The sequence below is a fragment of the Rhinolophus hipposideros genome, assembly GCF_964194185.1.
Source record: "Rhinolophus hipposideros genome assembly, chromosome: 16".
Classification (NCBI taxonomy): domain Eukaryota; kingdom Metazoa; phylum Chordata; class Mammalia; order Chiroptera; family Rhinolophidae; genus Rhinolophus; species Rhinolophus hipposideros.
Window position 1 is genome coordinate 50,872,082 of NC_138062.1, and position 26,304 is coordinate 50,898,385.

The window sequence follows — 26,304 nt, forward strand, 5'->3', positions numbered from 1 at the left end:
GGCACCTGCACACCCGCACCCCCATGTGCCCACTCCCGGCTCCCCACCGCCGCGGTGCCTTTTATTGCCCAGGTAACAATTTCTGCCTTGTGAAGTGACCGCGGGCGTCACCCCGCCTCGGGGTGCCTCCCCGGACCCCGCCCCGCCGGGGTCCCCCAGGGCCCTAGGGCTTTGTGACTCATAATCGCTCTAAATGGTCCAGTTCCCGATGAGAGGACACTAGCATGGGATCTCAACCGCCACTGGGGAGCGGAATCCGCGCCTGGGATTGGGACGGCTCCTCGCGAGTTAACAAATACAAGGAGTAGCCGCCCCACGAACTTCTTGTATCCACCCCCGACCATGTGGAGCCCTGGGCTCCCGACTGGGAGAAAACGGGAAAGCGGGCTTAGCTCGGTGAACTGCCCGTCTCGGGATCCTGAATGCCCTGAGCAATGCCCCAGAGGGAAGGTCAACGCGATGTCCTTTAGTGCAAGGACCCGGGCGACCCGACGGGCTCCAGGCGGCTACGCCCCGGCGGGGAGAAGAGGAAAGAAGGATTCCTCGGCCGCAGCCGGGCCCGGCAGCACTAGCTGGTGTAGGGTCGCTACACCAGCGCCCGAGGTTCCCTGGCCCAGCCCAAGACACGCGCGACAGCTTCCGCCACACTCCTAGTGGCGGCGGCGGCTGCCGGCTACGTCACTTCCGTCCGCGGCCGGACGTGCAAATCCCTGCGAATATGGCGGCGTCGAAGGTGAAGCAGGACATGCCCCCTCCGGGGGGTTACGGCCCCATAGATTACAAGCGCAACCTTCCGCGTCGGGGAGTGTCGGGTCAGTGTCCGCCTGCGCCGGGGTGTCCGCGTCGGGGCCTGCTGGGCGCCGCGGCGGGGGCGGGGCGCTGGGCGGCTGGCGGGCCTCAGTTTACCTGCGGAGTGACGACAGGCGGAGCTTGGGGATCCCAGGTAGCGTCAGTGGTAACAACAAAGGTAACTGCTATACCTTGTCGAGCGATTCCTAAGCCCTTTATTTCCTTCTCGGAAGAGCCCAGCAGGAGTCGGTCCTGTTAATTGTTCCCGTTTCACGGTGGGTTGAACTGAGATTAGTCCAGCCTGCGCCCCTAGCCCCCGGCCTCCGCCACGCTTGGGTGTCACAGGTGGGGCCACTGACCCCTCCCGCCAGGACCACCCAGAGCGAAGCTGGGGCCAAAACGCGGAACACCCAGGGGATTTAAAAGATGTTCTGTGCGGTGGTTCCTCGCTGGTGGCCCCCACCTGCAGGACGTTCCGGGAATGTGTGTGCTTCCAGTTTTCAAACGTTCTAAGTAACATTTAAAAATTTGCTGTTAGATTCGTCGCAGAACAATGTAAGAGGGAAAGTAAAAGGCACCCGTACTCCGCACCCAGGGTTAACAGAGAAATACAAAGAAACATAAAACCATGTAACGGTGAATACATTTGCTGTAGATCATCAAACTTGACATTCAAAGTCTGTGCATCTTATACAGATAATGCCTTAATTAAAAAAAAAATTAATGGGCATGGTAAAAAATATGTCATAATTCAGACAGTAGAAAAGTTAATGTCAAGTGAAAACTCATCCTCCCCTTTCCCTTCTTGGCTTTTTTGTATCCCAGAACAGAGGGTGACAAACTTTTTCTGTAAGGGCCAGATGGTCTCTGTCCACTGCTGCTGCTTTTTAAAAACTGTTTATAAGACCTAAAAGTGTTCTTAGCCCAAGGTCCATACAAAAACAGGTAATAGGCTAGATTTGGCACCAGCTGGGGCCACTCAACTCATCCTGGAGAAGATTGAATGAATATAATGTAATCTGAATCTCTTTGTTTCTTTTCTGAAGGTATAACGTAACATCCAGGTCTGTGCACCCCTCCAGTGTGCTGCATAATGTCTGTTTACACATAGACTCCTGTGTGACTTCTATCCAGACCAGGCTGCGGAGGGATTACAGCCATCAGGCCTCCCTGGGCTCCCCCGCCCAAGTCAGCATCTCTCTTTTTTAAGTCACAAACATACCTTTTATCACAGTCCTCTTCCTGTTCATGACACAGCTGTGTCTCCCATGGGCTTTCAATACCACTCCCTGGGGTTGGGTCTCCTAATCATACCCCTTTACACCTACGTTCAACTGTAGCACATACAAACCCACCCCAGTCTTTCTTGGCTGCACAGGGGTGAGAAAGATACACTTTTGGTGGTATGGTCTTTGTTTATATACGCGCATTTATTCAGTAACTAGTTGTGGCTGTAGGCCCTGTCTCCAGGAGCTCACTGTCTAGGCTGAGGAGATAGACACATCACGCCAGAATTTCCTGCTGTGGGAGTAGTGGGGCCTGCTTTAGCCAGGGTGGGCCAAAGGTACCTCTCTGAGGAGGAGTCCCCCAGGAGGACGGAAGAGCAAGTGCAAGGCCCTGTGCTCTAGCTTGCGCCCTGCCCTCATCCTCTGTCCTCCTGGCCCTCCAGCCTTGCCTCTTTTGAGCCATGGTCCACAGTGCCCCTCTCTCCATCAGTCCTACCGTCCCCTGCTCTTGTCAAGGCGCTGTGGCCCCATGCCTGGCACCAGCTGCCCTTCTCTTTCCCTGGACCACTCACCACTAGCGTTCGAGAAAGTGACAAGCTGGCTCAGGCTGCCTTTAATCCAAGCTGCTCCCAAAGTGATTGCTACCCCCACCTCTCATCTCTCACACGCAGCTCCTCTCTGTACTCCCTCCTATGTCTAGTGTGTGGCCTTTTTTTTCTTGTGTCTTTAATATATTTATTGGGATTCCATACCGTACAATTCACCCATTTCGTGTGTACTAATCACTGATTTTTAGTTTATTTGCAGTTGTGCAACTCACCATGATCTAAATTTACAAAACTTTCATCATCCCCAAAAGAACCCCCGTCAGTCACTTCTCATTCTCCTCCCAGCCCCTGACAACCGCTAATCTGGTTTGTGTCTCTGGATTTGCCTCTTTTGGACTTTTCATATAAATGGAATCATTTACAATGTGTCCTTTAATGCTGATTTCTTTCAGCATGATGTTTTTAATGTTCATGTAGTGTGTCAGTGCTTCATTCCTTTTTCTCATCTTTGAAAACACCTTTTTTTTTTTTTTTACCATTTTAAATGCTTTTTAAAATATATTTTTTAAAATTGTGGTTGACAGTGCTTCATTCCTTTTCATGGCTGAATAATATTCTTGTATGGATGGACCACATTTTGTGTATCCATTTACCACTTGATGGACATTTGAGTTGTTTCTACCTTTCGGCTGTTGTGAACGGTGCTGCTATGAACACAGGTGTCCAGGTGTCTATGTGGCATATGTTTCATTTCTCTTAGGTGAAATTTCACCTAGGAGTCTAATTGCTGGGTCACAGTAACTCCATGGTAAATATGGTAACTCCACAAATAACATTTTGAGGAACTTGCCAAACTGTTTTCCAAATTGGCTGTACTATTTTATGTTGCCACCTGCAATGGATAGGAGTTCCAATTTCTCCACATCTCAACAATACTAATTATTTTAAATTTTTTTTTTTTTTTTGAGGCTTGCCATCCTGGGGGTATGAGGTGGTATCTCATTGTGGTTTTGATTTGCATTTCCTTGGTGATTAATGGTGTTGAGCATCTTTTCATGTGTTTATTGGCCATTTGTACAGCTGCCTTGGAGAAATGACTATTCACATCCTTTACACGTTTTTAAATCGGGTTGTTTATCTTCTTACTGAGTTTTGATAGTTCTTTACATATTATAGATACCAAATCTCTTATCAGATATATGATTTGCAAGTACTTTCTCCCTTTCTCCCCTAGTTTGTCTTTTCAGCTTGTTGATGGTATTATTTGTAGCAAAAAAAGTTTTTAAATTTCAGTGAAGTCCAGTTCATCTTTTTTTTTTTTTCTTTTGTTTCTTGTGCTTCTGGTGTCTCGTAAAAAACCATTGCCTCATCCAAGGTCACCGAGACTGACTCCTCTGTTTTCTAAGAGTTTTATAGTTTTAGCCCTTACATTGAGATAAGATCCATTTGGAGTTAATTTTTGTAGATAGGGGAAGGAAGGAGCACATTTTATTATTTTGCATGTGGCTATCAAGTTGTCTAATTTGCTGAAAAGACTATTCTTTCCCTATTGAATTGTCTTGGCACCCTTGTCCAAAATCAATTGACCATAAATGTGAGGGTTTATTTCTGGACTCAGCTCTGTTCCATTGATGTACATGTCTATCCTTATACCAGAGCCACGCTGCCTTGTACACACAGCTGCGTGATACGTTTTGAAATCGTGAAGTGCAAGTCTTCCAACTTTGTTCTTCTTTTTCAGAATGGTTTTGGCTGTTCTGGTCCCTTGCATTTCCATATGAATCTCACGATCTGCTTGTCAATTTCTGTGGGACTGTGGGGGGAAGGTTGGGTTTTTGATGGGGGGAGGGGATGGTTGGGATTCTGATGGGGACTGCTTTGAATGTAACTACATTTGTAGAGTGCTGCCATTTGAACAATATTAGGTTCTGATCCGTGAACACGGGTTGCATTTCCATTTATTTAGGTCTTCTTTAGGCATGACCTGCACACCCTTCCGTGCATGCCCCTTGGCCTTCCTCACCATATTGGCAGCTCCAGAGAGACCTGGGGTCCCACCCTCGAAGCCGTCAGTGAGGAAGAGATGAGTTAGAACTGCACCATTGTAAAGGCCGCCTTAGTCCTGGAATTTCTCTCACAGATGGGCCCATACTTGGGTGCTCGGTGTAAGGGCATGGGGCTTTGACAAAGAGCCCAGATCTGTCCCCTGGGGCGGGGTCAGAAGAGGAGGCTCCTGGGCCTCTGTGCAGCTATTGAAAAGAATGAGGCAGTTCTGCTGAAATGCCCAGCACAAGTAGCCAGTAGTTGGGTGTGCTGGGAGGGATCCTGCCTCTCAGCACAGGAACCAGGGTGCCCTCGCTGACTTGGACCCATAATGTGGAACTGTCTTACCCTAAGCTGGGGTTTTTAACCGGTTGAACTAAAAGGGGAAAATGGAACCAATGTCTCATTTATCTCCAGGTCCAGGAGAGGGGTGTGATGAGCTCTATGCAGGAGCCAAGCTGAAGAAGAAAGAGCCCCCACTTTGTCCCTCCACAAGACCCAGGGAGTGGCCTTACCCTCCATTTACCAGTCCTTTACTGGGTGTTAACTGGAGCGTGACCTGGCTGAGTTTGTCCATTTGTCACAGCAACCACGAGGTCTGGCCAGAGAAGAGATGAGGCTCGAAAGATGAGGGGGTGCAGGGCAAATCCGGCCCCAGGTGACCGGGCCTCCCTGAAGACTCCATTAGGCCCACAGTCTGTCAGTCAGGATTAAAGCTTGAATGCCCACTGGTGCTCAGTAAATATTCATGACAGCCTGTCCCCTGGAGTCTGAGCATGGGGGGTTGACCCTGCTGGGCCTGGAACAGCAGCACCCCAGGAGCCCAGGAGGTGGTAGGCAGCCCCTGCAGGGCACTGCCTGCCTCTGGCAGCCCCATCCAGCCCCCTGTGGGCAGCATGCAGGGAGGTGGCCCAGGTAGCCAGGAGCCCCCATGGAGCTGGGACCCAGCCATGGACACCAAACTTCCTCTGGGGACTGGCCAACCGACTGGGAACCAAACTTCTAGAAGATGGTGGGGCCAAGGCCACCCAGCCATAAACATCTAGACCCATGGGCCCTTCTGCAGTCCCTGCCCTGCCTCTACCTTCCAGAAAACCCAGCATAGGGGCACAGCCTCGCCTGTAAGAGAGAAGCTGAGGCAGCCTGATGTCCCCTGCCCGCAGAGTGGGTGACCGTGATAGAAAGTGTTCTGCAGCTGCGGAGAAGGGAGGGGGCGGTGGACATTCCCCAGAGACAAAAAAAAAAAAAAGAAAAGTCTGAAGAAATGTGAGCCATCTCTGGGAAGGAGTCACGGGCTCTCACCTTCTCCCTCGTCCATATTTGTGGAGTATTTGCACAGCGAGTGGCTTATGCTTCACAAGAAGAAATGACAAGGGTGGCCTGTCCCTCCTGCGGGTGCTGAGCCGGTGCTTCTCTGTCCACAGGCTACAGCATGTTCGCTGTGGGCATCGGGACCTTGCTCTTTGGGTACTGGAGCATGGCGAAGTGGAACCGCGAGCGCAGGTGAGGGGGGGCCATGCCGGTGGACGCTGGGTACATCAGGGCCCCTCGTCAACCTCCAGACCTTGGCCACCCAGCAGGTCTATTTCTGGGCTTTACCCCTGAGGATAACTAGTCAGCGAGGAGCTCGCCTCCGGGTGTTACCCAGGCATCCCTGGGCCTCTGCTGCTGGCGACAGGAGGGTCCAGGTTAGGATAGCTCATAGGGTGGAGGTAGAGGGGCAGGCCTGGGCCAGGTTATCATAGCCGGTGTTTGTCCAGGTGACCAGGCCATGATGCTCTAAGGGCTTAGAAAGCAGATCATGCAAGGCAAGGGCCGGCCGTGCAGGGCTGCAGGAGCCAAGGCCTGCGGTGGCCTCGGCTCCGACTCCAGCTGCTTGTGAGCTCGCCTGATGCCCTGTGAGCTGGCTCTTCCTCGCGGGACCCCCCCTGGCTGGGCCTCTCCTCCCTGTCCCACCTGTGTCATGCGTCCTTAGCGCCCCCTCCCCCATGAAGCCAGGAATCCCTGAGGTTGGTGCTGGAGAAGGCCCAGCTCATGGAGGGTGCCCCACATTGTTGAATGAAGTGAGGAGCACCTACTGGGTGCTCTGGGCTAGGGTCCCCACACTGGATAGGCGAGACCTGGCGCAGACTCCCAGGGGGACATGGTAGTGACTGCACTGTGTGGCTGTGGTGAGGGCAGCAGCCTGAGGAATGGGACTGGGGGAGAGGGGCGGAAGTTCATTTGCCCCTTCCCTGTGCCTTTGTAAGATTCCTGGTAATCAGTGGACAGGGTCGGAGACCACTCCTTGGGCCCATCCAGCTCCACCCCCCACCCCTCAGCACAGACAGGGCTGGTGCCTTGGAAGACGCTGAAAAGCCAGGAGAAGAAAGCCGCCTGCCTGGGGCTCACACCCGAGGTTATTTTGAGATGAAGGGGACGTGGTTTTGTAAGGCCTAGAGCCCCGTGATGAATGCCCCCCCCTCCCCCTTTACTGCAATTATCCCGGACTAATTTTAGGATTAAAAAAGTTTTTAATTGAAAAGAAAGTGTGAAGCCAGCAGTCTTGTGGACCAACGCCTGCGCCAGCTGGGTCCCCCCATCTTGGGCTTCTGGTGGGCAGAGCCCACTGCCCACGCCCTGCCTCACTTGCTTGCCTCTTCCCCCAACCCCCTTCCCCATGTATCACCCTGAATGTCAATCACCCTGTTTTGCCTGCCCGCCCCCCACCCTCCCACCATGATCTGATCCAAGTGTTGGTTTTGGGGTGTCACAGGCGCCTGCAGATCGAGGACTTGGAGGCTCGCATCGCGCTGATGCCGCTGTTGCAGGCAGAGAAGGACCGGAGGTGGGGCTGCCACGGCCAGGGTCAGGAGGGCACAGGCCTCGGTGTCCCAGCCTGCAGCGCGGGACACAGCCAGCATGCATACGGGGACTGGCAGCTGCGTCTTGCACACGGGATTGCCGTCAATCCTTGAAAAGGGCCCTAGACTTGACTTAACGTGGAGACCAAAGGGGGAGGACAGGAGGGCTTCCTGCAAGAGGGGGTGTTGGGACTGGAGCGGGAGGACAGTAAGCGTTTGCCAGGGAGAGGGAATGAAAGCCGGAGGGGTCAGTGTGTGCAGGTCCCTCCATCTCTCGGCAGAAGATGAGGGAGATGTGGAATTGGGAGGGTTCTGGCAGGTACATTAGGCAGGGGCCCCTTGGCCCCCACTTCCTCCTCTGTCCTTGCAGGATCCTGCAGCTCCTTCGGGAGAACCTGGAGGAAGAAGCCATCATCATGAAGGATGTGCCCGACTGGAAGGTGGGTCCCTGGCAGGCAAGGCACTGCAGCAGTGGCCTAGAAAACCTGGGGCTGAAAGGGGTAGTGGGTGCTAAGGGGAGGCGGAAGCTTCGTACACAGTGGCCAGCAGGCTGTGTGGGACTGAGGGGGCAGCTGCACCCCAGCCTGTACCCGCTGTCCCTGCAGGTGGGTGAATCTGTGTTCCACACGACGCGCTGGGTGACCCCCATGTTGGGCGAGCTCTATGGACTGCGCACGAATGAGGAGATCATCAACGCCACCTACGGCTTCATCTGGTACACGTAGGGCCGCCTCAGCCACTGAGCCTCAGCCCCTCCGCACACGAGAGAATAAAAGCTCTGGAGACCTGCCCGCCTGTGTGCCCAGGACTGAGTGATTGGCCGAGGAGGGGCGCTACTGGGTCACACGTGTGGGGACACAGGGACTGGACCTGGTGGTTCTGTAGAAAACACCAAACAAGATGGCCTCAAAAAACACCCAGAGGCAGCCCCTGGATCCACTACCAGCCTCGACTCCCAAACATGCCTGGACTCCTACCTCTTTTGAAATCGTGTTTGTTCCGCAGCCCACCACTCCAGGCTGGGGGCTTCACCTGGGCACAGCGTGGTGGGGTCGGGGCGGGTCGGGACCTGGAGAGGAGTGCACAGGGGTGGGTCCCCTTCATCCCTTAGCAGGGGTGACTGACCCATCGCTTCGTTCCCTGCCAGTATCAGCGTGTCTTGGCTTCCCTCCATCCCGGCAGCAGCTCCGCTCCTGCCATGAAAAGGTTAAGTCCGCCTGCTCCCCCTACCAATGGCCGCGTGTACCGCCTTCGCAGCGCCTCCTGAATGGCGAGCACGCAGGGTGGGCGGGGAGGGGACGGGCCTGCCCTGGATTGCTCTTAAAAGGAGTCGGCGGCAGTCGTACTGCGCTTCCGCTTCGGCTCGCCTCGAATCATGAGCGGCGCGGCTGGCCGGGACCTGGCCGAGGCGCCTGAGGAGCGGCATTTCCTCAGGTCAGCCGGGGAGCCGGAGGTGGGGGCATGGCTGGGATAGGCGTGGGGACAGGGGCATGGCTGGGAGGGGACCCACGGAATCCGAGGCCCACCGGGCATTTTGCTGGAGAGGCAGCCTGCCAGCTGCCCATGCCTCCAAACTGCGTTGCCCGGGAAACTGCATCTCTGACAGGCCCGCCCCTCATGAATTATTCATGAGCATGGCTACTCTCCCTCATCACCCCTTACCCCGACCAGGGTCCACCTCCCCTTTCCACGTCCAGGGACTGGAGCCCCCATACCTCCTGCATCTGAACTCTTAACTCTCAGCTCCTCCAATGCACACACCCCTCCCTGGTGGTCCACCTGCTGCTGTCACCTACTCCAGAGAAGGAAACAGGCCTGGGAAGGGGAACCACTGCCTGAGCTAGGGCTAGGCTGGTTCTTGAACACGAGCTACTTGCCTGTGGATTGGTAAATTTGGGGTTGAGCTGGCAGCTGTGTCTGTCTCCCACCTTGTCCTAAATCATCTTGTGTGGTACGGGACCCCAAGCAGGGCTGTGAGTCTGTGTGTGGAGGGGACCTCACTGGAAACCATATTCATCCAACAGCCCCTTGTCCCATCACTTCTGCCCACTGTCTAATTAGCCCCTTTTCTCAGGGCAGATATTGTCCAGTGACTGTCTGGTGTCCAGATTCAGCCTAAACACCCAGGACATCCAGAAGAATGTTCTAGAAGCTGGAACTATAACTTCATCTGGGATAGGGGCCAGTTGTGTGGGGCCTCAAACACCAACTGAAAAGTGATGGGGCTCTAGGGGTGGGTAGGAGTGAAACACTGAATGGGGGGGGGGGAACGAGGCAATGAGGTTGGAGACAGTGAGGGGCATGTAGGTGTGATGAGGGCTTTGAATATTCTCTGAATACTGGGGAGCTTTAAGAAGGTTTGTGACGGGCTGCTGCGATCTGGTGTTCAAGTTTTCAAAACTCCCTTTGCTCGTGTTGTGAGTGAGTGTGTGTGGAGCGGGGCATAGACTGCTGGAGGCAGATGAGCAGTGATGGAGTGCTGCCGGGAAGAGGCACGAGGATGGAGGCAGGGAGAGCCGAGACCACAGGGAGCATCTCGGTCTGGCATGGGGCACTCTGGCCTCGGCTTCACCTCCAAAAGAGCTCCCTCCTCGAAGCATTTTGGGAATGTCAGGCTCAGTTCCCTTTGAAAACAGGTCACCTCAGCCCCTTTGGGACTGGTGGGCAAATTATGGGCCTCAGCGTCTCTCTGGGGGCTGAAGTTGGGGGAAGCAAGAGGAACCCTCATGAGTGAGCCCCCACCTATCCCCCTCCCCCACTGGCCCTGATTTCCACTCACACTCCACCCAAAGCCACCACCCCAGGGACAGAGAAAGAGGAGGAGGAATGGAGAGTCCTCCCTCCTCATCTTCCCCCTCCCCCACCCTCCTGTGGGGGCTGCAGCCAGAACTGCAGAGAAATAAGCCACATTCTCAAAAGATTTTCTGGGGAGCTGGGCCAGCCTGGGGGGTGGGCAGGGCTCTTCATCTGTCCCTACTGTGAGTTGCTTTCTCCACCCAGTACTTCAGTGTCATCCCATACTGTATAAACACAAGCCCGGCGTTGAATCTGGCTCTGGTTGCTGGTATCTTGGGGCATGTGGCCACCCACCTTGCTCTCAGCCTTCATCTCCCCCATCTGCGTGGGCCCCTAAAGTGTGTTCTTGACCCAGTTTCTCAATCTCGCTCACTCTGCTCCAACCATACCAGACTCCCTTCTGTCCCTTGAACCTACCAAACTCATTCCCACTACAATGCCTGGCCCACGCTGTTCTTGCCACCTGGATTATCTCCCATAGTGCTCCAGGCCAGCTCCTCCAGGAAGCCATCCCTGACTCCCCATCCCACAGCACTCCTTATTCCCCACTTCTATCCCTCCGGCCTGCCTGGCCTGATCACACTGTAAAATTGGCCCAAAGGTGGTGGTTTCCTGTTCACAAACTTGAAGGAGGGAAGCTAGGGTTCATTCCCACAAACCTGTACGATCTATAGGTGTGCCTCTGCTGTGTTACTCACACTTTGACCGTGGCGCTGGAGACAGACATCAAGGGTGAAGTCTCAGTTTTCCTACTTGCTTCCTGCATGATCCTGGGCAAGCCACTTAATTTCTCTGAGTTGTTGGATGTTCTTCTAACTCTTTGGGGCCTGGTATTATCATCATGGTTTTATTATTATTATTATTATTATTATTATTATTATTACTACCCTCTCTAGGATCTGCTGAGCTGGGGGTAGGTACTGTTCCCCAGCAGTGAGGGCTCCTGCCCAGGGAAGTCTGGCATCAGGCCACAGACCCTGCCCAGCGGCCCAACCCTTGATTGTGGAGTGAGGAACACCTGTCTTCAAAGCCAGTTCTCCCTCTCAGCGGCCACCAAGCCCAGGCTCCTCGCAAGGCCCCTAAGCCAGGGCCAGCTTGGTCCCTGCTTTTAGAAGGAATGACCCAACACTTGGTTTAATGCTCTGCTGTCACCATCTTGAAATTCTTAATTTTTCCACAAGGGGCCCCACATTTGCATTTTGAATTGGGCCTCTAAAACTATCTAGTCCATCCTACCTTCACTTTGGCAAAGGAGGAAGCAACATGCAGAAAGATGAAATGTACCCTAGTCAGTCAGCAAGTTGGTGGCAGAGCTTCACCTCAAGTAAGTTGGCCCCATATCTCTGGGCACAATTATTCGAATTTTACCACTGCCTTTGAAGAGGAGTCATCAATAAGTCTCAGAGCTGCGAGCCCTACATCCCCCTCCCTAAGTGAGCCATCAGATTCCTCTGCAACCTTCACAACCCTCCTCACCCAGGCACCCCTAGTCCAATTGGCTGCCTCCGGTGACCTGGAGCTCAATCAATGGTTCCCTCTGCCTAAAACCTGCCCATAGTCCCCATCAAAGTTCTTCACGCCCCATTCCTCTTTCTGGGTTCCTCCCGCCTTGGGGGGGTGGCTCCGCTCGGTCTCCCACCCTTTGGGGCAATAGAAGAACCAACAGGCGCCGCCAAGTGCTTCCTCGACCACCAGAGGGCGCCCGCGCCTCAGGCTTCGGCTCAAACCTCCCGCTGCCTGCCAAGTTCCAACGACCGCGCGCGACTCCGATGGGGAGTGACGGCAGGGACTGACTGGCTTGGAACTTTGGTGGAATATTTCTGGCTCTATCCGAGCCTCTGTCTCTAGGTCTCTGTCTTCGTCTCTCTATGTCTCTGAGCGTCTCTTTCCACTCCGTCCCTCAGCACGGAGGAGGCGGCTGCACTGGAGCGGGAGCTGCTAGAGGATTATCGCTTTGGGCGGCAGCAGCTGGTGGAGTTGTGTGGCCATGCTAGTGCCGTGGCTGTGACCAAGGTACCTAATCCCTGACCCTCGACCTTGACCCCAGCCAGATGGCCAGCCCACTAGAGCCAAGGCCTAGCTGCATGACCCCTATGGCCAGGATGGTCCAGCCCATCACTCAGATGAGGAAACTGAAGTCCAGAGAGGCTCATCACTGGGCCAGACCAGGCAGGAGCCCAGGATGTAACTGCGGGTCCAAGCAGAGACTGAAGCTGCTGCAGGGCCCTTGCGGTGCAGAAATGAACACCTGCCTCTGCCACTTCCTGGGTCTTGGGCATGGGAGACATTCGCTCTTGCAGTCTGAGTACCCGCAAACAACCCTGTGTTACGTGGGGAAACAGGCTCAGAAGTGGGGAGGAGCCTGAGTAGGGTCCCAGGGGATGGGAAGCATAGCTGTGTCTGGCTCTGGGGCAAATCCCCCATCCTCGAGGTGCCTGCAAGGAACTCAAGAGTAAAAGCAATAACAATATCTCACGTTACCTCTGAACAAAGGTAACAAAACTGACACCAGTTAATAGGACATAAACGCCTTAAAAAGTGCCCAATAGAGTTAGGGCTCAAGCATGTAAACTTTTTCCTCTTCCTCTTCTTTTTACTGCTGTATACTTAAAAAAAAAAAAAAAAAACCACTCAATTTCTTTATGTGGACTCATTTTTTTTTTTTACGTAAATGTTTTTAGTTCCAAATGAAACATCCTAAGTGAGATGCCCAAAGGAGAAGGAAATGGTGAAAATCTAAGTCACAGAAGCAAAGCCAATGTAGTAAACTACTGCCTGGCTCTTGGTGACCAACCTTCTGGTTTTTGCCCTGAAAGTCCCAAGTCCATCTGGAAACTCCTTGGTTCCCACCAGCCAGGAGACGTCGCCCTCCCCCTCCCTGACTCTGAATGGGGTGTGGTGGGTCCCAGGGCTGGTCAGGACCTCACTGAGATCTTGAGGAGACAAAAATGGAATAACTTCCCCTCTGTGTGGTTGGAGGATAGTACGGCTGGGCCTCCCAGGGCCACTCTGGGGCCAGGGAGAGGTCCTATGGGCCTGTCAGAGCCATTGTCACTCCTATTTGATAAAGGCAGACTCAGGCTGAGAGAGGAGATGGAGCTGAGGCCATGCAGAGTCAGGGCAGGCTGGGACTCTAGCAGCCGCGTGCTTAACTCAGTGTTAAGGGAGAGAAATGCACAGACCCACAGAGACACAGACAGTCTGAGAGAGAGACTGAGACAAAGGGGCACAGAGAGAGATGGAGAGAGACACAAGAGAGTCTGAGAGATACAGAAAGAGAGGTGAAGACAGGCTAGGGAGAGCCACAGGCAGAGAGAGGGCATGGCAGGTTGGAAAACTACCTCCCTCCCCCCCAACTTTGGGGCCTCCGGGAGGGCCTGAGGCCTGGAAAATGGGTGGGGGCAGGGCAGCCACTGCAGTGGAAAAAGGTGGAAGAATGTCTGCAACTCAGGCCGAGAATAAACAAACCGCAGTCCCGCTGCCTGGTGGTAGCAGGAGGCACGTTTTCCTGGCTTGGCAGAGCCTGAGGCAAGGACTCTGTCTCCAAGGAGGAAACTGAGGCCCCAGAGGCTGTCCCCCTCACCCAGAATGCCCCTCTTTCTGTCCTATCCTATTGCCTCCAGGCCAAAGCCCTGTCCCTTTCTGTACGTGGGGCCTCAGTTTCCCCACCTGAGCAAGGAGTAATTTCTAGCTCCATGCTTTTGCTTTTGCTGTGCCCCCTTCCAGGTGTTCCCCTTGCCTACTCTCTCCCGGAAGCAGAGGACAGTGCTGGTCGTGTGCGGCCCGGAGCAGAACGGGGCAGTGGGGCTGGTCTGTGCCCGGCACTTGCGGGTGTTTGTGAGTAGCAAGGACCCCCTTGGCTTCTCAGGGTCACACCCCCACCCCATCCTGGTAGAAATTGACTCCTCCTCTTGGTAGTGTCCCAGGGGAACACAGGCTGGACAGGTTACAGAATATGCACAGTGCTTGCCCCAGGCAGCCTCTGCTGCCTGGTGTCAAGTCTGGGGTCTTGGCAGAGCCTGGACAGGCCCCTCCACTGATCCCGTCCTACCCCCATCCCCAGGAGTACGAACCGACCATCTTCTACCCCACACGCTCACTGGACCCGCTGCACCAGGACCTGACCACCCAGTGCGAGAAGATGGACATCCCCTTTCTGTCCTATCTCCCCACAGAGGTCATTGCTGAGCGGGAACTGAGGGGCAGGTGGGGGATGGTGTCCCAAGGCCAACCTGACCCTGCCTGCCCTCCCCAGGTCCAGCTCGTCAACGACGCCTATGGGTTGGTGGTGGATGCCGTGATGGGTCCCGGCGTGGAGCCCTGTGAGGTTGGGGGCCCCTGCACACGTGCGCTAGCTACGCTCAAGCTGCTGTCCATCCCCCTTGTGAGCCTGGACATTCCCTCAGGCATGCCAGGCAGAGGGGGGCATGTCAGCGCCTGGGGGACATGGTGGGAGGGGCCTGTGCTCTGGCTTCTGGTGCCCTGGCTTGTCTGCCCACTCTGAGCCTCTGTTTCCCCAGTGTGGATAGATCATGCACTCTGGGTATGGCAGAGAGTCATGTCCATCCCTCAGAGGAGGAAGACCAAGGCTGTTGCCCAGGTGACCCTGTGTCCCCCTGCCCCCCCCACACCCAGCCCAGCGTGCCCGCTGCCCACCCTGGCCCAGTTGCCCAGGCAGACGTGAGCTCACTCAGCAAAGGCCTCGCCCATCCTGGCCGCCGCCCCATGCCTGTTGGAGCCATTAGGCCATGGGCAGACGGAACAAACAGCTGCTGGCCAGTTGGACCCTCCACAGGGGGTGGCCGGACTCATGGGGATGTCCCCTGGCTTGCAAGACCCAGTGCCATCTCAGCAGGGTGCCACAGAGCTGGAGGGGGGGTTGGCTATGAGGAGGTGGGCTGTTTAGTCTGAGGGTGGGGGATAAGGTCACAGATAGGATTAAAGTAAGAGGAAGGAGGCTTTTAGTTAGTGGCCCCAGACTCCAGTCAGAGGCAGGAGAGAAGGGGAGTCCCCTAGTCTGAAGGTGGAGGGTCCTTTGAGATGTGGCAGAGGCTATGGCCCAATGAGGGAGGTGGTGGGGTCCTGCCAAGTCAAAAGGCAAGACCTAGCCTGCAGGTGAAGGCAGGGATGTCAAGTCAGAGGGAAGACTATCTAGTCAGGGAGGAGGATGGAGGCTCAAGTTGGGTGGCGAAGGGGGTACATCCTGTCAGGCAAGAACCTGAGGCAAGGAGACAGGTCTGAGGGGGAGCCTTGTCTGAGGGTGGAGGCAAGGCTGTCCTGAGTGGGGATCTGGTCAGAAGGGGGCAGGCTGGCTGGGAAGTCCTGGTGGAAAGAGGCTCTAATCCAAGTGGGGAAGCTCAGGGTTGATAGAGAGGGAGTATGGGGACAGACACTGGCAGAGGCATGGGTCAGATTGGGAAAGGGCAGCAGTGGAAATGATGTAGATTGAAGGCAGAGCTTGAGTCAGATGGAGAAGGACGATTCGGTAGCAGGATGGGAAGAGGGGCAGAAAAGTATGAGGGCAAGGCTCTGGCTAGAAGGGGAGGGAAACACCTCCAAGGAGGGAAAGAGACTGGTCTAAGGGTGGAGGCTCAGTTTTTTTTGTTTTGTTTTGTTTTTTTAATGCAGAGGCAGGTCTGACCAAGACTCACGTGTCAGAGAGCAGAGGCTGGGTTTGATGGGGAAGGGTTGATGGCTGGTGGGGTGGCAGGACTCTCTTCTGAGGGCGAGCACCCCTCCCAGCTCCCCATCCCCCCTCCCGCCCCTCCTCCCTCAGGCTGGGACGCGGAGACCGGCGGTGGCGACGGCGAGGACGGGCTGCAACCCGACGTGCTGGTATCGCTGGCGGCGCCCAAGCTCTGTGCCGGCCGCTTCTCCGGGCGCCACCACTTCGTGGCAGGCAGGTTTGTGCCGGACGACGTGCGCCGAAAGTTCGCTCTGCGCCTGCCGGGGTACATGGGCACCGACTGCGTGGCGGCGCTGTGACCGCCTCCCACACCCACGCAGCTTGGACGTGCGTCAATAAACAGACGACCCACCACTGCCTCGCCTCGCCTCTTCTGTGCGCCGCGGGTGGGCACACTCGGGGAGGGAGTTCCCACCGGTGGCCCGGCGGCCCAAGGCGGGAGGGGTGGAGGGCAGTAGCCGCGTGGGACTTTCCTCTGGCCTCCGTGGAAGGTAGATTCAGGGTGGGACTTCCAGCCTGCTCGAGTGGCCTAAGGCCATAGCGTTAAAATTCAATTCGATGGAGTATTTCTGGCTGCCTAAAGCATGAAGTTTCGGGCAGCTTCAGGCCAGATTCCAAGAGCTATTTCCCACCGGCAGCTTGGGACCCCACGTGGAGAATGGAAGGTGGGTGGAGGAAGGGACTTCTAGCCCGCAACGGGGGACTCAGACCAGCCTGAGGCGGAGGCACAGGCAGACGCCCCGGGGGGGGGGGGGGCGACGACCCAGAGAGGTTGCTCACGCAACCGAAGTCACCCAGGGCCGAGGAGCGGGGCCTGGACGGGGCGGGGCCTGTGCGAGGCGGGGCCTGCGGTCGCGTCCCGCCCCCACCCTCAGCCCCAGCGGCCACCAGACCCGCAGGAGTCCGACCCGAGCGCACTGGCGGAGCCCGGACCCTCCCTTAGACGCTCGGACCCGGCCATGGCGTCACTGCCGCCACTGCTCTTCCTCTGCGTCGCAGCCGCACACCTGGTGGGGGCCCGAGGTGAGACGCCCCCAGACCCCCAGCCCAGCCCCCTAGGCGCCTGAACGTCTGGTAGTGGGCCTGGCATGCAGCCACGCCTGGAGAGAGAACCAAGGGACCACTCGCTTCCTCAGGCCATGGTCCCTTTTGCCAGACCGCAGGGGGGAGGGAGTGTGGGGGGGTACCAGGGAGATGGAGCCCCAAGGACAGCCTGGGGCGGGAATGGGATCTTGTTCACTCTCTTCCATTCTCGAAGAGTGGTAGGGGCACCTGGAGTCTGGATATGAACTGTTAGGCTCTTCTGGATTCCTGCGGACCGTGGAGTACCTGTCTCAGCGCGGCGTCTGGACACTGAATCCTCTGGTCCATACACCTCTCACTCAGAAAAGTCCAATCCCTGGAACACTCAGTGGAGTGGAGAACTGGGTCCATTTCTCAGATGAGGAGACTGAGGCTTCAAGAGGGAAGGGACTTGTCTGAGGTCATTGCCCAGCCCAACTATCTCAGACAACTCGAGGCCAGAGAAGCCAGGCTCAATTCCAAAGACCTCCTACTGGCAGTGTTGGCCCCAAGTGTAGGGATGGAAGATAGACAGAGGGAGGAACTTCAGCAGGCAAATGGACAAAGGGGAATGCAGCTTAACCTGAGGGCAGAACACTCCTAGGGGGAAAACTGGGTCTGGGGGGCAGGGTGGAAAGACTTCGTGGAGTAGGGCTGGGTCTGAGCTTTGGATGGGGGGCTGTAGGGTCATGGGGAAGTTCCCTGGCGGATGGGGGTACTGCAGTCCTTGGGGTCAGCCAGAACTGGATTCTGGCTTCTAAGAGCCTCAGTTTTCTTCCGTGTGAAATGGGGATGATCATGGCAGCACCTCACATAAAAGGAGCTCACAGGGGTCCCCATCAGCATCCTTCTTTTCTCCCACCCTTCACCCCTTCCACAGGCACCACCCCCATTGAGGAGCCCACAGCCAAGGCGTGGGGCCTTGAAGGTCCATCGCTGGGCCCTGGCCAGCCCTCACCAACCCTGGAGGACTGGGAAGGTGAGTCAGCCTGGGTCCGAGTTTTGGCTCTGCTGTGGACTGTTGTGTGAGCTCTGACTGGTGGGGTCATGTGAGGAGGGCACACAAGCTGTGTAAAGAGCCCAGTACTGCTCTGGTCCCTGAACATGACAGCCCTGTGAAATGGTGCCCTAAGAGGTCGAAGTTTTAGGAAGTAGGAGGTAAGAATCCAGGCTGTTTGTTAAGGAGAAAACCGAGGGGTGGTGGGACCACACAGGTAAAGCAGTTCTGGAACCTGGGTCTCCAGTTTCCAGGCTAGGACGGCTCTATTTGACTGGCTCTTGGATCTGAATGGAGTGAGCTCCCCCTGCGGGGTCGATATGGGAGGCCAGTCCCTTCCTGCTTGTGGTGGGTTCACGGGTAAGTGAGCAAGGCCCCAGCTGTTGTTAGCGGAGAGCTGCCAGACAGTGGAAAGCCACAGCTAGGGCTGGTGTCAGGCGGGTTTCTCACACCTCAGGGATTCTGAATTCTGAAGATGGGGACAGGTGAGGGGGTGGCAAGACCTCAGCATGCGCCAATTCCCCAGCTCAAGCACTGGGCAGAACTACGGCTGGTCAAAGGGAGGTCAACCTCCCAGGGACCCCTTCACAGCTCCTTCTGTCCTAAATGGTTCTGGATCCGGGCAGGGCCATAGGCGGTCTGAGCTAGCCCGTGCTCACTAGGTTGGCAGGAAAGGGGGCCGGCTTAGACAGCATGCAAGGCCCGTACCACGCAGATGGGGCCCGACAGGCTGCGGCCCGGGTCCTAGCGCTTGCGGTGCCCGCAGAGGCCAGCGAATGGACATCCTGGTTCAACGTGGACCACCCGGGCGGCGACGGCGACTTCGAGAGCCTGGCGGCCATCCGCTTCTACTACGGGCCGGCGCGCGTGTGCCCGCAGCCGCTGGCGCTGGAGGCGCGCACCACGGACTGGGCCCTGCCGTCCACCGTCGGCGAGCGTGTGCACTTGAACCCCGTGCGTGGTTTCTGGTGCCTCAACCGCGAGCAGCCGCGCGGCCGCCGCTGCTCCAACTACCACGTGCGCTTCCGCTGCCCGCTCGGTGAGGGCGGGGCCCAGGGAGGGCAGGGCCTGCGTGGGGTAGGCGGGGCTGTGAGAGGCAGGGACCCCTAGGTGGGTGGGGCCTGAATGGGTGGTGCTGGGGAAGACGCAAGGGCCTGTGGGTGTGGGCGTGGCTAGGAAGAGGCGGGGTCCTTTGGGAGCAGGGCCCAAGCAGTGGGCAGGACAGGATAGGGGCGGAGCTTTGGGAGGGAGGGGCTGGGGACTCAGGTAGGGTACAGGAAAAACCTACAGGAGCGTGTCTTCCTCTCGCTGCCCTAATTTGCTCACCTGTAACAGCTGCGTATTGTGGGGCGTGTTTTGTATGAGGGACTCAAGTAGAACAGCAGGTTAACCTCGGAGAGCTTACCTGGGGGGCCGGGGAGCTACCTCAACTGCACCTTCGACAGGTGCGCCTGGGGAAGCACTGGTGGAAGCAGTGGGCAGGAGTGCTTTTTGGAGTACCTGCCCTTGGATGCACGTGGCGGGGACGTCTTCCAGGCCCACATTGTCACCAGGAAGCTCAGTCCCTAGGGTGGGCAGCCGCCTAACCATCTCCCCCCCACTCCGCCCTCACCACAGAGGCCGCGTGGAGTGCGTGGGGCCCGTGGGGTTCCTGTTCAGGGAGCTGCGGGCCAGGCCGTCGCTTGCGCCGCCGCCGCTGCTCAAGCCCTGCCGGGAATGCATGTCCCGGGCGTCCCCTGGAGGCGCAGAAGTGTGTGCGGCCTCGATGTCCAGGTAGGAGGGGGCGGGGCCAGTTGAGGAGCGAACTTAGAAAGGAAGGGGCCTGGGTGAAAGGCGGAGCTCGGGTTCAGGGGCTGGCATGGAGGGCCCGAACTTGGTTCACCGGGAGGTTGGCCCTTCCTTCCCTTTTGGGCCCCGCCTCTCGTGGAGCATTGGTGACACCGTACATCTGGACTAGAGGACGCCCGGAGGGGCGTTTCCAGTCGTGGGCAGATCTGAGGGGGAGCTTCCCCCATGTGCACGGCCGAGTGTGTAGATCTCCCCCGGTGGACGCAGACACGCACAGAAGTGGGCTCACACTTGGGGTGCACACACGCGGCATTCAGCCTCTGCTGGTCCCCTACGCCCACGCGGACACGCGCTCACACCCTGGCAGACACGATACCGAGGCCCTCCCAAGGCCAGACACCAGGCCAGCCAGGAGGCAACTGGAAATTCCAATCCAGCCTGGGCTCCACAAACACGGTCTGGAGACTGTGCCCGCAGAGCCCACTGCAGGGTGGGGGAGCACCGTGGCCAATGGGGTAGTGGGGTCCCCACCCTACCCCGCCTGGCTCTGCCCTCCCAGCGGCGCCTCTGTCCTGAAGTTTCCAGTGGAATTTTCCATTTTATGGAGCAACCACCGTGTTGGGAGGGGAAGGAGATGTTCTGGGCCCAAGACCCAGTCCCTTGCTGGGCCCCCAGCCCCGGCCTGGGCATTTCTCTTATGCTGGAAGGAGCCTCTTGGTCCTGTGAAAGTTCCCTCTCTTGTCCCCTTCTCCAGTGCACCTTCCTCACCTCTCTGGACTGCATGTTCTTCCCCCTGCCCAGCCCTGACCACTGAGCCCCATGTTTCCCCTCACACAAGGCGCTGCTCCAAGCAGGGCCGTGCTGAGATATCTTTGCTAAATAGGTTCCTCTGCTCCTCTGTCTTCTAGGGTGCAGCCCCAGCACGTGCGGATGCCCCAACCACATCCTCCTGGGCTCAGTGGTCACCTCATCTGGCCGACCGCTGTCAGGGGCCAGGGTGTCACTGAGAGACTGGCCTGGCACTGTGGCCACCAGTGATGCCCATGGAACCTTTGGGATGCCTGGAGTCTGTGCCAGCAGCCGTGCCAATGTTAGTGCCCAAATGGATGGCTTCTCTGCTGGCATAGCCCAGTCCCAGGCCAACAGCTCCATGTCTGCTGTGGTCACTATTGTTCTTGATAAGTTGGGTAAGTGCCTTGTGGTAAAGGGGGTGACGGGACAAGGAACTAGGGAGGAAGTTCTGGGTGACACCCAGTGCTTGGGATTGGGATGATGTGATGGAGCGCATTCCCTGGGTCAGAAATGAGACGTGATGCAGTCATCAAAGTTGGAAGGTGAGACATGGAATTGTGGAGGGCAAATTAAGATAGGGCATTATCTTGAGTAGATATGGGGTGAACTTGAGTTGGGGGAATAGGGCATCCTTGGAAATGAAAGGATGGTTACTGCTCTTGGGCAGGGTCATTGGGAGAAGCTAGGATGGGGCAGTGCCCTGACCTTTGCTGTCTTTGCCCCCAGAGAAACCCTACCTGGTGAAGCATCCTGAGTCCCGAGTTCGAGAGGCCGGCCAGAATGTGACCTTTTGCTGCAAAGCCTCAGGCATCCCTATGCCCAAGAAATATTTCTGGTGAGTGCCCCGACTCATGCTCAAGGGCCTCATGCCAGCTTTGGGATTGGATTGAATTTCCTGCGATATATGGTACCTCAGAGACCCGAAGGGAGCTGCTCTGCATCCTCCCTGGGCTGTGTGCAGGGTGGGGTGGGTACAATCCTGCCTCTGTGCCGAGGGCCCCCATGGTGTTACCCACCCGCCACCCAGGTTCCACAACGGGACCCTACTGGACAGACGAGAGCACCGGTATGGAGCCCACCTGGAGCTGCGGGGCCTGCGCCTAGACCAGGCAGGCACCTACCACTGCAAAGCGTGGAATGACGCGGGCGCTGTGCGCTCGGGTACCGCCCAGCTCACCGTGCTTGGTGAGCATCCTGCCCCCACATACACATGCTGAGCCAGTCCTAACTCAGCCCGAAATGGAGCCCCAATGTCAGACTGATCTCTGACCTTGCTGATTAAGATCCCAGGCCCCCACTGAACCCCTGACCCCAGTCCAGGCCCCCACCCATGGCCTCAGATGGAGTCCTCCCCTTTACCCTGAACTGGCTGATTTCTTGCTCCCCAGCCCCGGGACAGCCAGCCTGCGACCCCCAGCCTCGTGAGCACCTGATCAAACTCCCAGATGACTGCAGTCAGCCGGGCAGTGGCCCTGCCTACCTGGATGTGGGCCTCTGCCCTGACACCCTCTGCCCCAGCCCTGTAGGCTCCAGCCCCAGGTGTGGGGACTCAGGCTCCCGCTGCTGCTCTGTGCGCCGCCTGGAGAGCAGGGAGATCCGCTGCTCCAGCTATGTCCTGCCAGTGAAGGTGGTGGTGGAGTGTGGCTGCCAGAAATGTCTGCCCCCGAGGGGGCTGGTCCGGGGACGCGTGGTGGCTGTTGACTCAGGGGAGCCCCTGCGCTTTGCCCAGATCCTGTTGGGCCAGGAGCCCATCGGATTCACCTCCTACCAGGGTGACTTCACCATCGAGGTGCTGCCCTCTACCCAGCGGCTGGTGATGACTTTTGTGGACCCCAGCGGCGAGTTCATGGACACTGTCAGGGTCCTGCCTTTTGACCCTCGAGGTGCTGGTGTGTACCATGAGGTCAAGGCCATGCGGAAGAGAGCCCCTGTCATCTTAGATGCCAGCCAGATCAACACGCTTCCCCTTGGGGAGCTGGAAGGTGAGCCCCCCTTGGGCGAGCTGGTCCTCCCACCTGGAGCCTTCCGCAGAGCCGGGGGAGAACCCTATGCGGGGGCTGTGGAAGCCAGGATAACCTTCGTGGACCCGCGAGATCTCACTTCGGCAGCCGCCGCCCCCAGTGACCTGCGCTTCGTGGACAGCGATGGAGAGCTGGCCCCGCTGCGCACCTACGGCATGTTCGCGGTGGACCTCCGAGCCGCCGGCTCAGCGGAGCAGCTACAGGCCGGGCCTGTGGCGGTGCGCGTCGCCGCCAACCAGATCCACATGGCGGGCCACATAGAAGCCCTCAAGCTGTGGTCGCTCAATCCCGAGACGGGCTTGTGGGAGGAGGAGAGCGGCTTCCAGCGCGAGGGGTCGGCGGCCCCGCGGGTCCGCCGGGAGGAGCGCGTCTTCCTGGTGGGCAACGTGGAGATCCGCGAACGGCGGCTGTTCAACCTGGACGTGCCGGAGCGCCGCCGCTGCTTTGTGAAGGTGCGCGCCTACGCCAACGACAAGTTCGCTCCGAGCGAGCAGGTGGAGGGCGTGGTGGTCACGCTGGTGAACCTGGAGCCCGCCCCCGGTTTCTCGGCCAATCCCCGCGCCTGGGGCCGCTTCGACAGCGCGGTCACCGGCCCCAACGGCGCCTGCCTCCCTGCCTTCTGCGATGCTGACAGGCCTGACGCCTACACGGCCCTGGTCACGGCCACCCTGGGCGGGGAGGAGCTGGAGCCCGCCCCCTCGCAGCCCCGCCCTCTGCCCCGCACGGTGGGCGTGGCCCAGCCCTACCTGGACAAACTGGGGTACCGCCGCACAGACCACCAAGACCCTGCTCTCAAACGCAATGGCTTCCGCATCAACCTCGCCAAACCCAGGCCTGGCGACTCCGCCGAGGCCAATGGCCCCGTGTACCCGTGGCGCAGCCTTCGGGAGTGCCAGGAGGCCCCGGTGACGGCCAGCCACTTCCGCTTCGCGCGGGTGGAGGCTGACAAGTATGAGTACAACGTGGTCCCGTTCCGCGAGGGCGCGCCAGCCTCCTGGACTGGAGATCTCTTGGCCTGGTGGCCCAACCCTCAGGAGTTTCGGGCCTGCTTCCTCAAGGTGAAGATCCAAGGCCCGCAGGAGTACATGGTCCGTGCCCACAATGTGGGCGGCAGCCACCCGCGCACCCAGGGCCAGCTCTACGGGCTGCGGGATGCCCGCAGTGTCCGAGACCCCCAACGCCCTGGAACTTCTGCCGCTTGTGTGGAGTTCAAATGCAGTGGGATGCTGTTTGATCAGCGACAGGTGGACAGGACACTGGTGACCATCATGCCCCAGGGCAGCTGCCGTCGCGTGGCAGTGAATGGGCTCCTCCAGGATTACCTGGCCCGGCACCCCCCACCAGCCCCTGCTGATGACATAGCTGCCTTTGCCATGCTGGCCCCGCTGGACCCTCTGGGTCACAACTACGGTGTCTACACGGTCACTGACCAGAGCCCAAGACTGGCCAAGGAGATTGCCATTGGCCGCTGCTTTGATGGCTCCTCTGATGGCTTTTCCAGAGAGATGAAGGCCGATGCTGGCACAGCTGTCACCTTCCAGTGCCGGGAGCCTCCTGCTGGCCGGCGCAGCCTCTTCCAGAGGCTGCTGGAGTCCCCAGCGACAGCACTTGGTGACATCCGCAGGGAGATGAGTGAGGCGGCCCAGGCACAGGCCCGACCTGCAGGTCCTCTCGGTACCCGCCAGGGCAGGGCCTGGCAGTGACCTGGGCCCCAGCCTCACTCCTCTGCTTTCCTTCAGACTCCTCTGTCCCCAAGAAGTCTCACCTCCTTCTCCAGACGTCCCCACCCCGCACCTTGCTCAGAATTCAGAGTCAAGTCTGATGGTGGAAATGCCAGGCAGGCAATTGTTGCTGTGTGACGTTAAATAGAGTTCAAGTTCGTCCTAATTCTGGGAGCCTGGGTGACTGTTGAGGCTGGAGGGAATTGCTCCCAGCTCACATGCCAGCTCTGATTTCAATTGTATTTTGACCCTGATTTCAAATATTATGCCCCTTGGGATTTCTGACCTTCGGCCTGGAGCCTCCTGTGTGTCGCTAAGCTGGGGCTTTATTGGGTCCTCTGCCCCAAGCTTTGTTCTTGGGGTTATTTATTGAAACAAAGCCTGTGGGGCTGGTCATGGGCATGGGGGTGAGTGTGTGTGGGGGGGTCCAGATCCAGTGAAGGTTTGGGGAAGCGGCTTCTTGGCTCTGAGGCTGAGCAGCACAATTCTCACATTTGGTGCTTGGAAACCTCTAGGGGGTTGGGGTGGGTAATCAATTAAAGATGCTTCATTTCCAACTCATGGTGTCAATCTTGAGGAATGACGGATGGAGGTTATAACTGCTGAAACAGGCCCCAAACATACAAGGACACTCATGTGCAAGCAGCTCAGGGGCCCCCACAAGGCCCCAGATGTACCTCTCATAGGCGGGTGGGCCCAGCTGAGACAAGAAGTGTGTCTGTGATGTGTGTGCAGAGCCAACTGGTAAGCGATCACTGAACATTACTGCCCTGGCTGTGGCAGTGTCTCTTGCCTGGCCGTGTGCCTGGGGGCTGCGGTGGGCAGGGAGGGGGCCTGGTAAGCACGTATGCCCCAGGTGGCAGGAATTGAGGCCACCATGGATTTCCTCAGCTGCGGCCACAGCAGCCTCACGCTGGGTTCTACCCAGCTGACACCTGGCCATGCCTTGGTGTGTTGACTGGGTTGCCCAAGGCCGTGGTCTTGGGCCCTCCGCCCTCGCTGGGACTCTTAGTCTGGAGGCGGTGGAACCATCACTTGCTCATGCTCTGTGTATGTGGACAGTTGAGTCCTCCTGGCACCCAAGGGGCAGGCACTGTTCCAACCACACCCCCACTTTCCAGACAGAGAAACACGCCCCAAAAAGAGAGGCAAAGGGCTTCCTGTGTCCTGAAGTGAATCCCAGAAGGAGGGGAGCTCCCTTGGTGGCCCCCTGAACATACATGTGAGACTCCCCTGGAAGACATCATGGGCATGGGCCCCTGGAAGACATCAAAATGGCATTGCTGGGGACCTGGGATGGGAGGTATTGTGTCTGGCTGATCACCCCGGGGAAGTGGTGATGGCAGGGAGTGGGGGTGCAGGGTGTTCCCTTAACGCAGGGCATGCTGGGCCTTCTGCACACCCACCCATCCACTTGCCCTGCTATCACCACCTGTCCACTCAGCCACCTACCCACCCCCACCCCTCCATGCCACCCACCATCTGCCTGTCAGCATTTAGAGGTGTGAGCTCTGTGCCAAGACTAGGGGCTTGGAGAGGGCCCAGTCTTGGGGAGATAGGCTCACATGCAGACCCCAACACAGCTGTACGGTCAGCGCTCAGCTCACATGGCCTGCCAGCTCTTGTCCATCTGACAACTCCTAATCTCTCACGCCCTCACTCCTTTGCTTAGGCCATTCCTTTCATGGAAACACCTTCCCCTGACCAGGGGGTCGACTTGAGGGTCCTGGAGTGTCAGGGAGAAGATGGCAAACCCAAGGGCATCAGCCCCAGTTTTTGAGAGTGGGCCCCAGGGCTCTGCTGGAGTTAAGGTTTCGGAGGCACCATGTCCTGGCACCCCAGTCTCTCCCAGGATAGGCTGTGATGGATGAGAGGGGAGATGCTTTGAGGCCCCTCAGGAGCCCAGAGGCCTGTGAATTTATCCAGACCTTCCCATGGCTACACACCCAGCTGACAAGGAGGCTTAGAGGGGCAGGCCCCCTACCCAAATCG

General features: G+C 57.6%; 3 protein-coding genes across 4 annotated transcripts; all 3 read left to right on the forward strand.

The window, feature by feature from the left end:
• Nucleotides 1-660: 660 nt before the first annotated feature.
• NDUFA13 (NADH:ubiquinone oxidoreductase subunit A13) lies at nt 661-8,239 on the forward strand. Its single transcript, XM_081075955.1, has 5 exons — nt 661-812; nt 6,031-6,109; nt 7,362-7,433; nt 7,820-7,889; nt 8,055-8,239. Exons 1-5 carry the CDS (start codon nt 719-721, stop codon nt 8,172-8,174), a joined length of 435 nt encoding a protein of 144 aa, XP_080932081.1. The 5' UTR covers nt 661-718; the 3' UTR covers nt 8,175-8,239.
• A 523-nt stretch (nt 8,240-8,762) lies between these two features.
• Nucleotides 8,763-16,277, forward strand: YJEFN3 (YjeF N-terminal domain containing 3). 2 transcript variants are annotated; one of them, XM_081075953.1, is made up of 6 exons: nt 8,763-8,883; nt 12,150-12,258; nt 13,972-14,082; nt 14,309-14,422; nt 14,501-14,651; nt 16,022-16,277. In XM_081075953.1, exons 1-6 carry the CDS (start codon nt 8,825-8,827, stop codon nt 16,228-16,230), a joined length of 753 nt encoding a protein of 250 aa, XP_080932079.1. In that variant the 5' UTR covers nt 8,763-8,824; the 3' UTR covers nt 16,231-16,277. The 2 variants fall into 2 exon arrangements, with proteins under 2 accessions (XP_080932079.1, XP_080932080.1); XM_081075954.1 differs by having other exon boundaries at nt 14,501-14,572.
• Nucleotides 16,278-17,791: 1,514 nt separating this feature from the next.
• Nucleotides 17,792-24,294, forward strand: CILP2 (cartilage intermediate layer protein 2; the record flags this gene model as incomplete). Its single annotated transcript, XM_081077394.1, has 7 exons — nt 17,792-17,972; nt 18,757-19,029; nt 19,608-19,763; nt 20,687-20,965; nt 21,297-21,405; nt 21,598-21,755; nt 21,959-24,294. 7 exons carry the CDS (start codon nt 17,792-17,794, stop codon nt 24,292-24,294), a joined length of 3,492 nt encoding a protein of 1,163 aa, XP_080933520.1.
• Between the last annotated feature and the right edge of the window lie 2,010 nt (nt 24,295-26,304).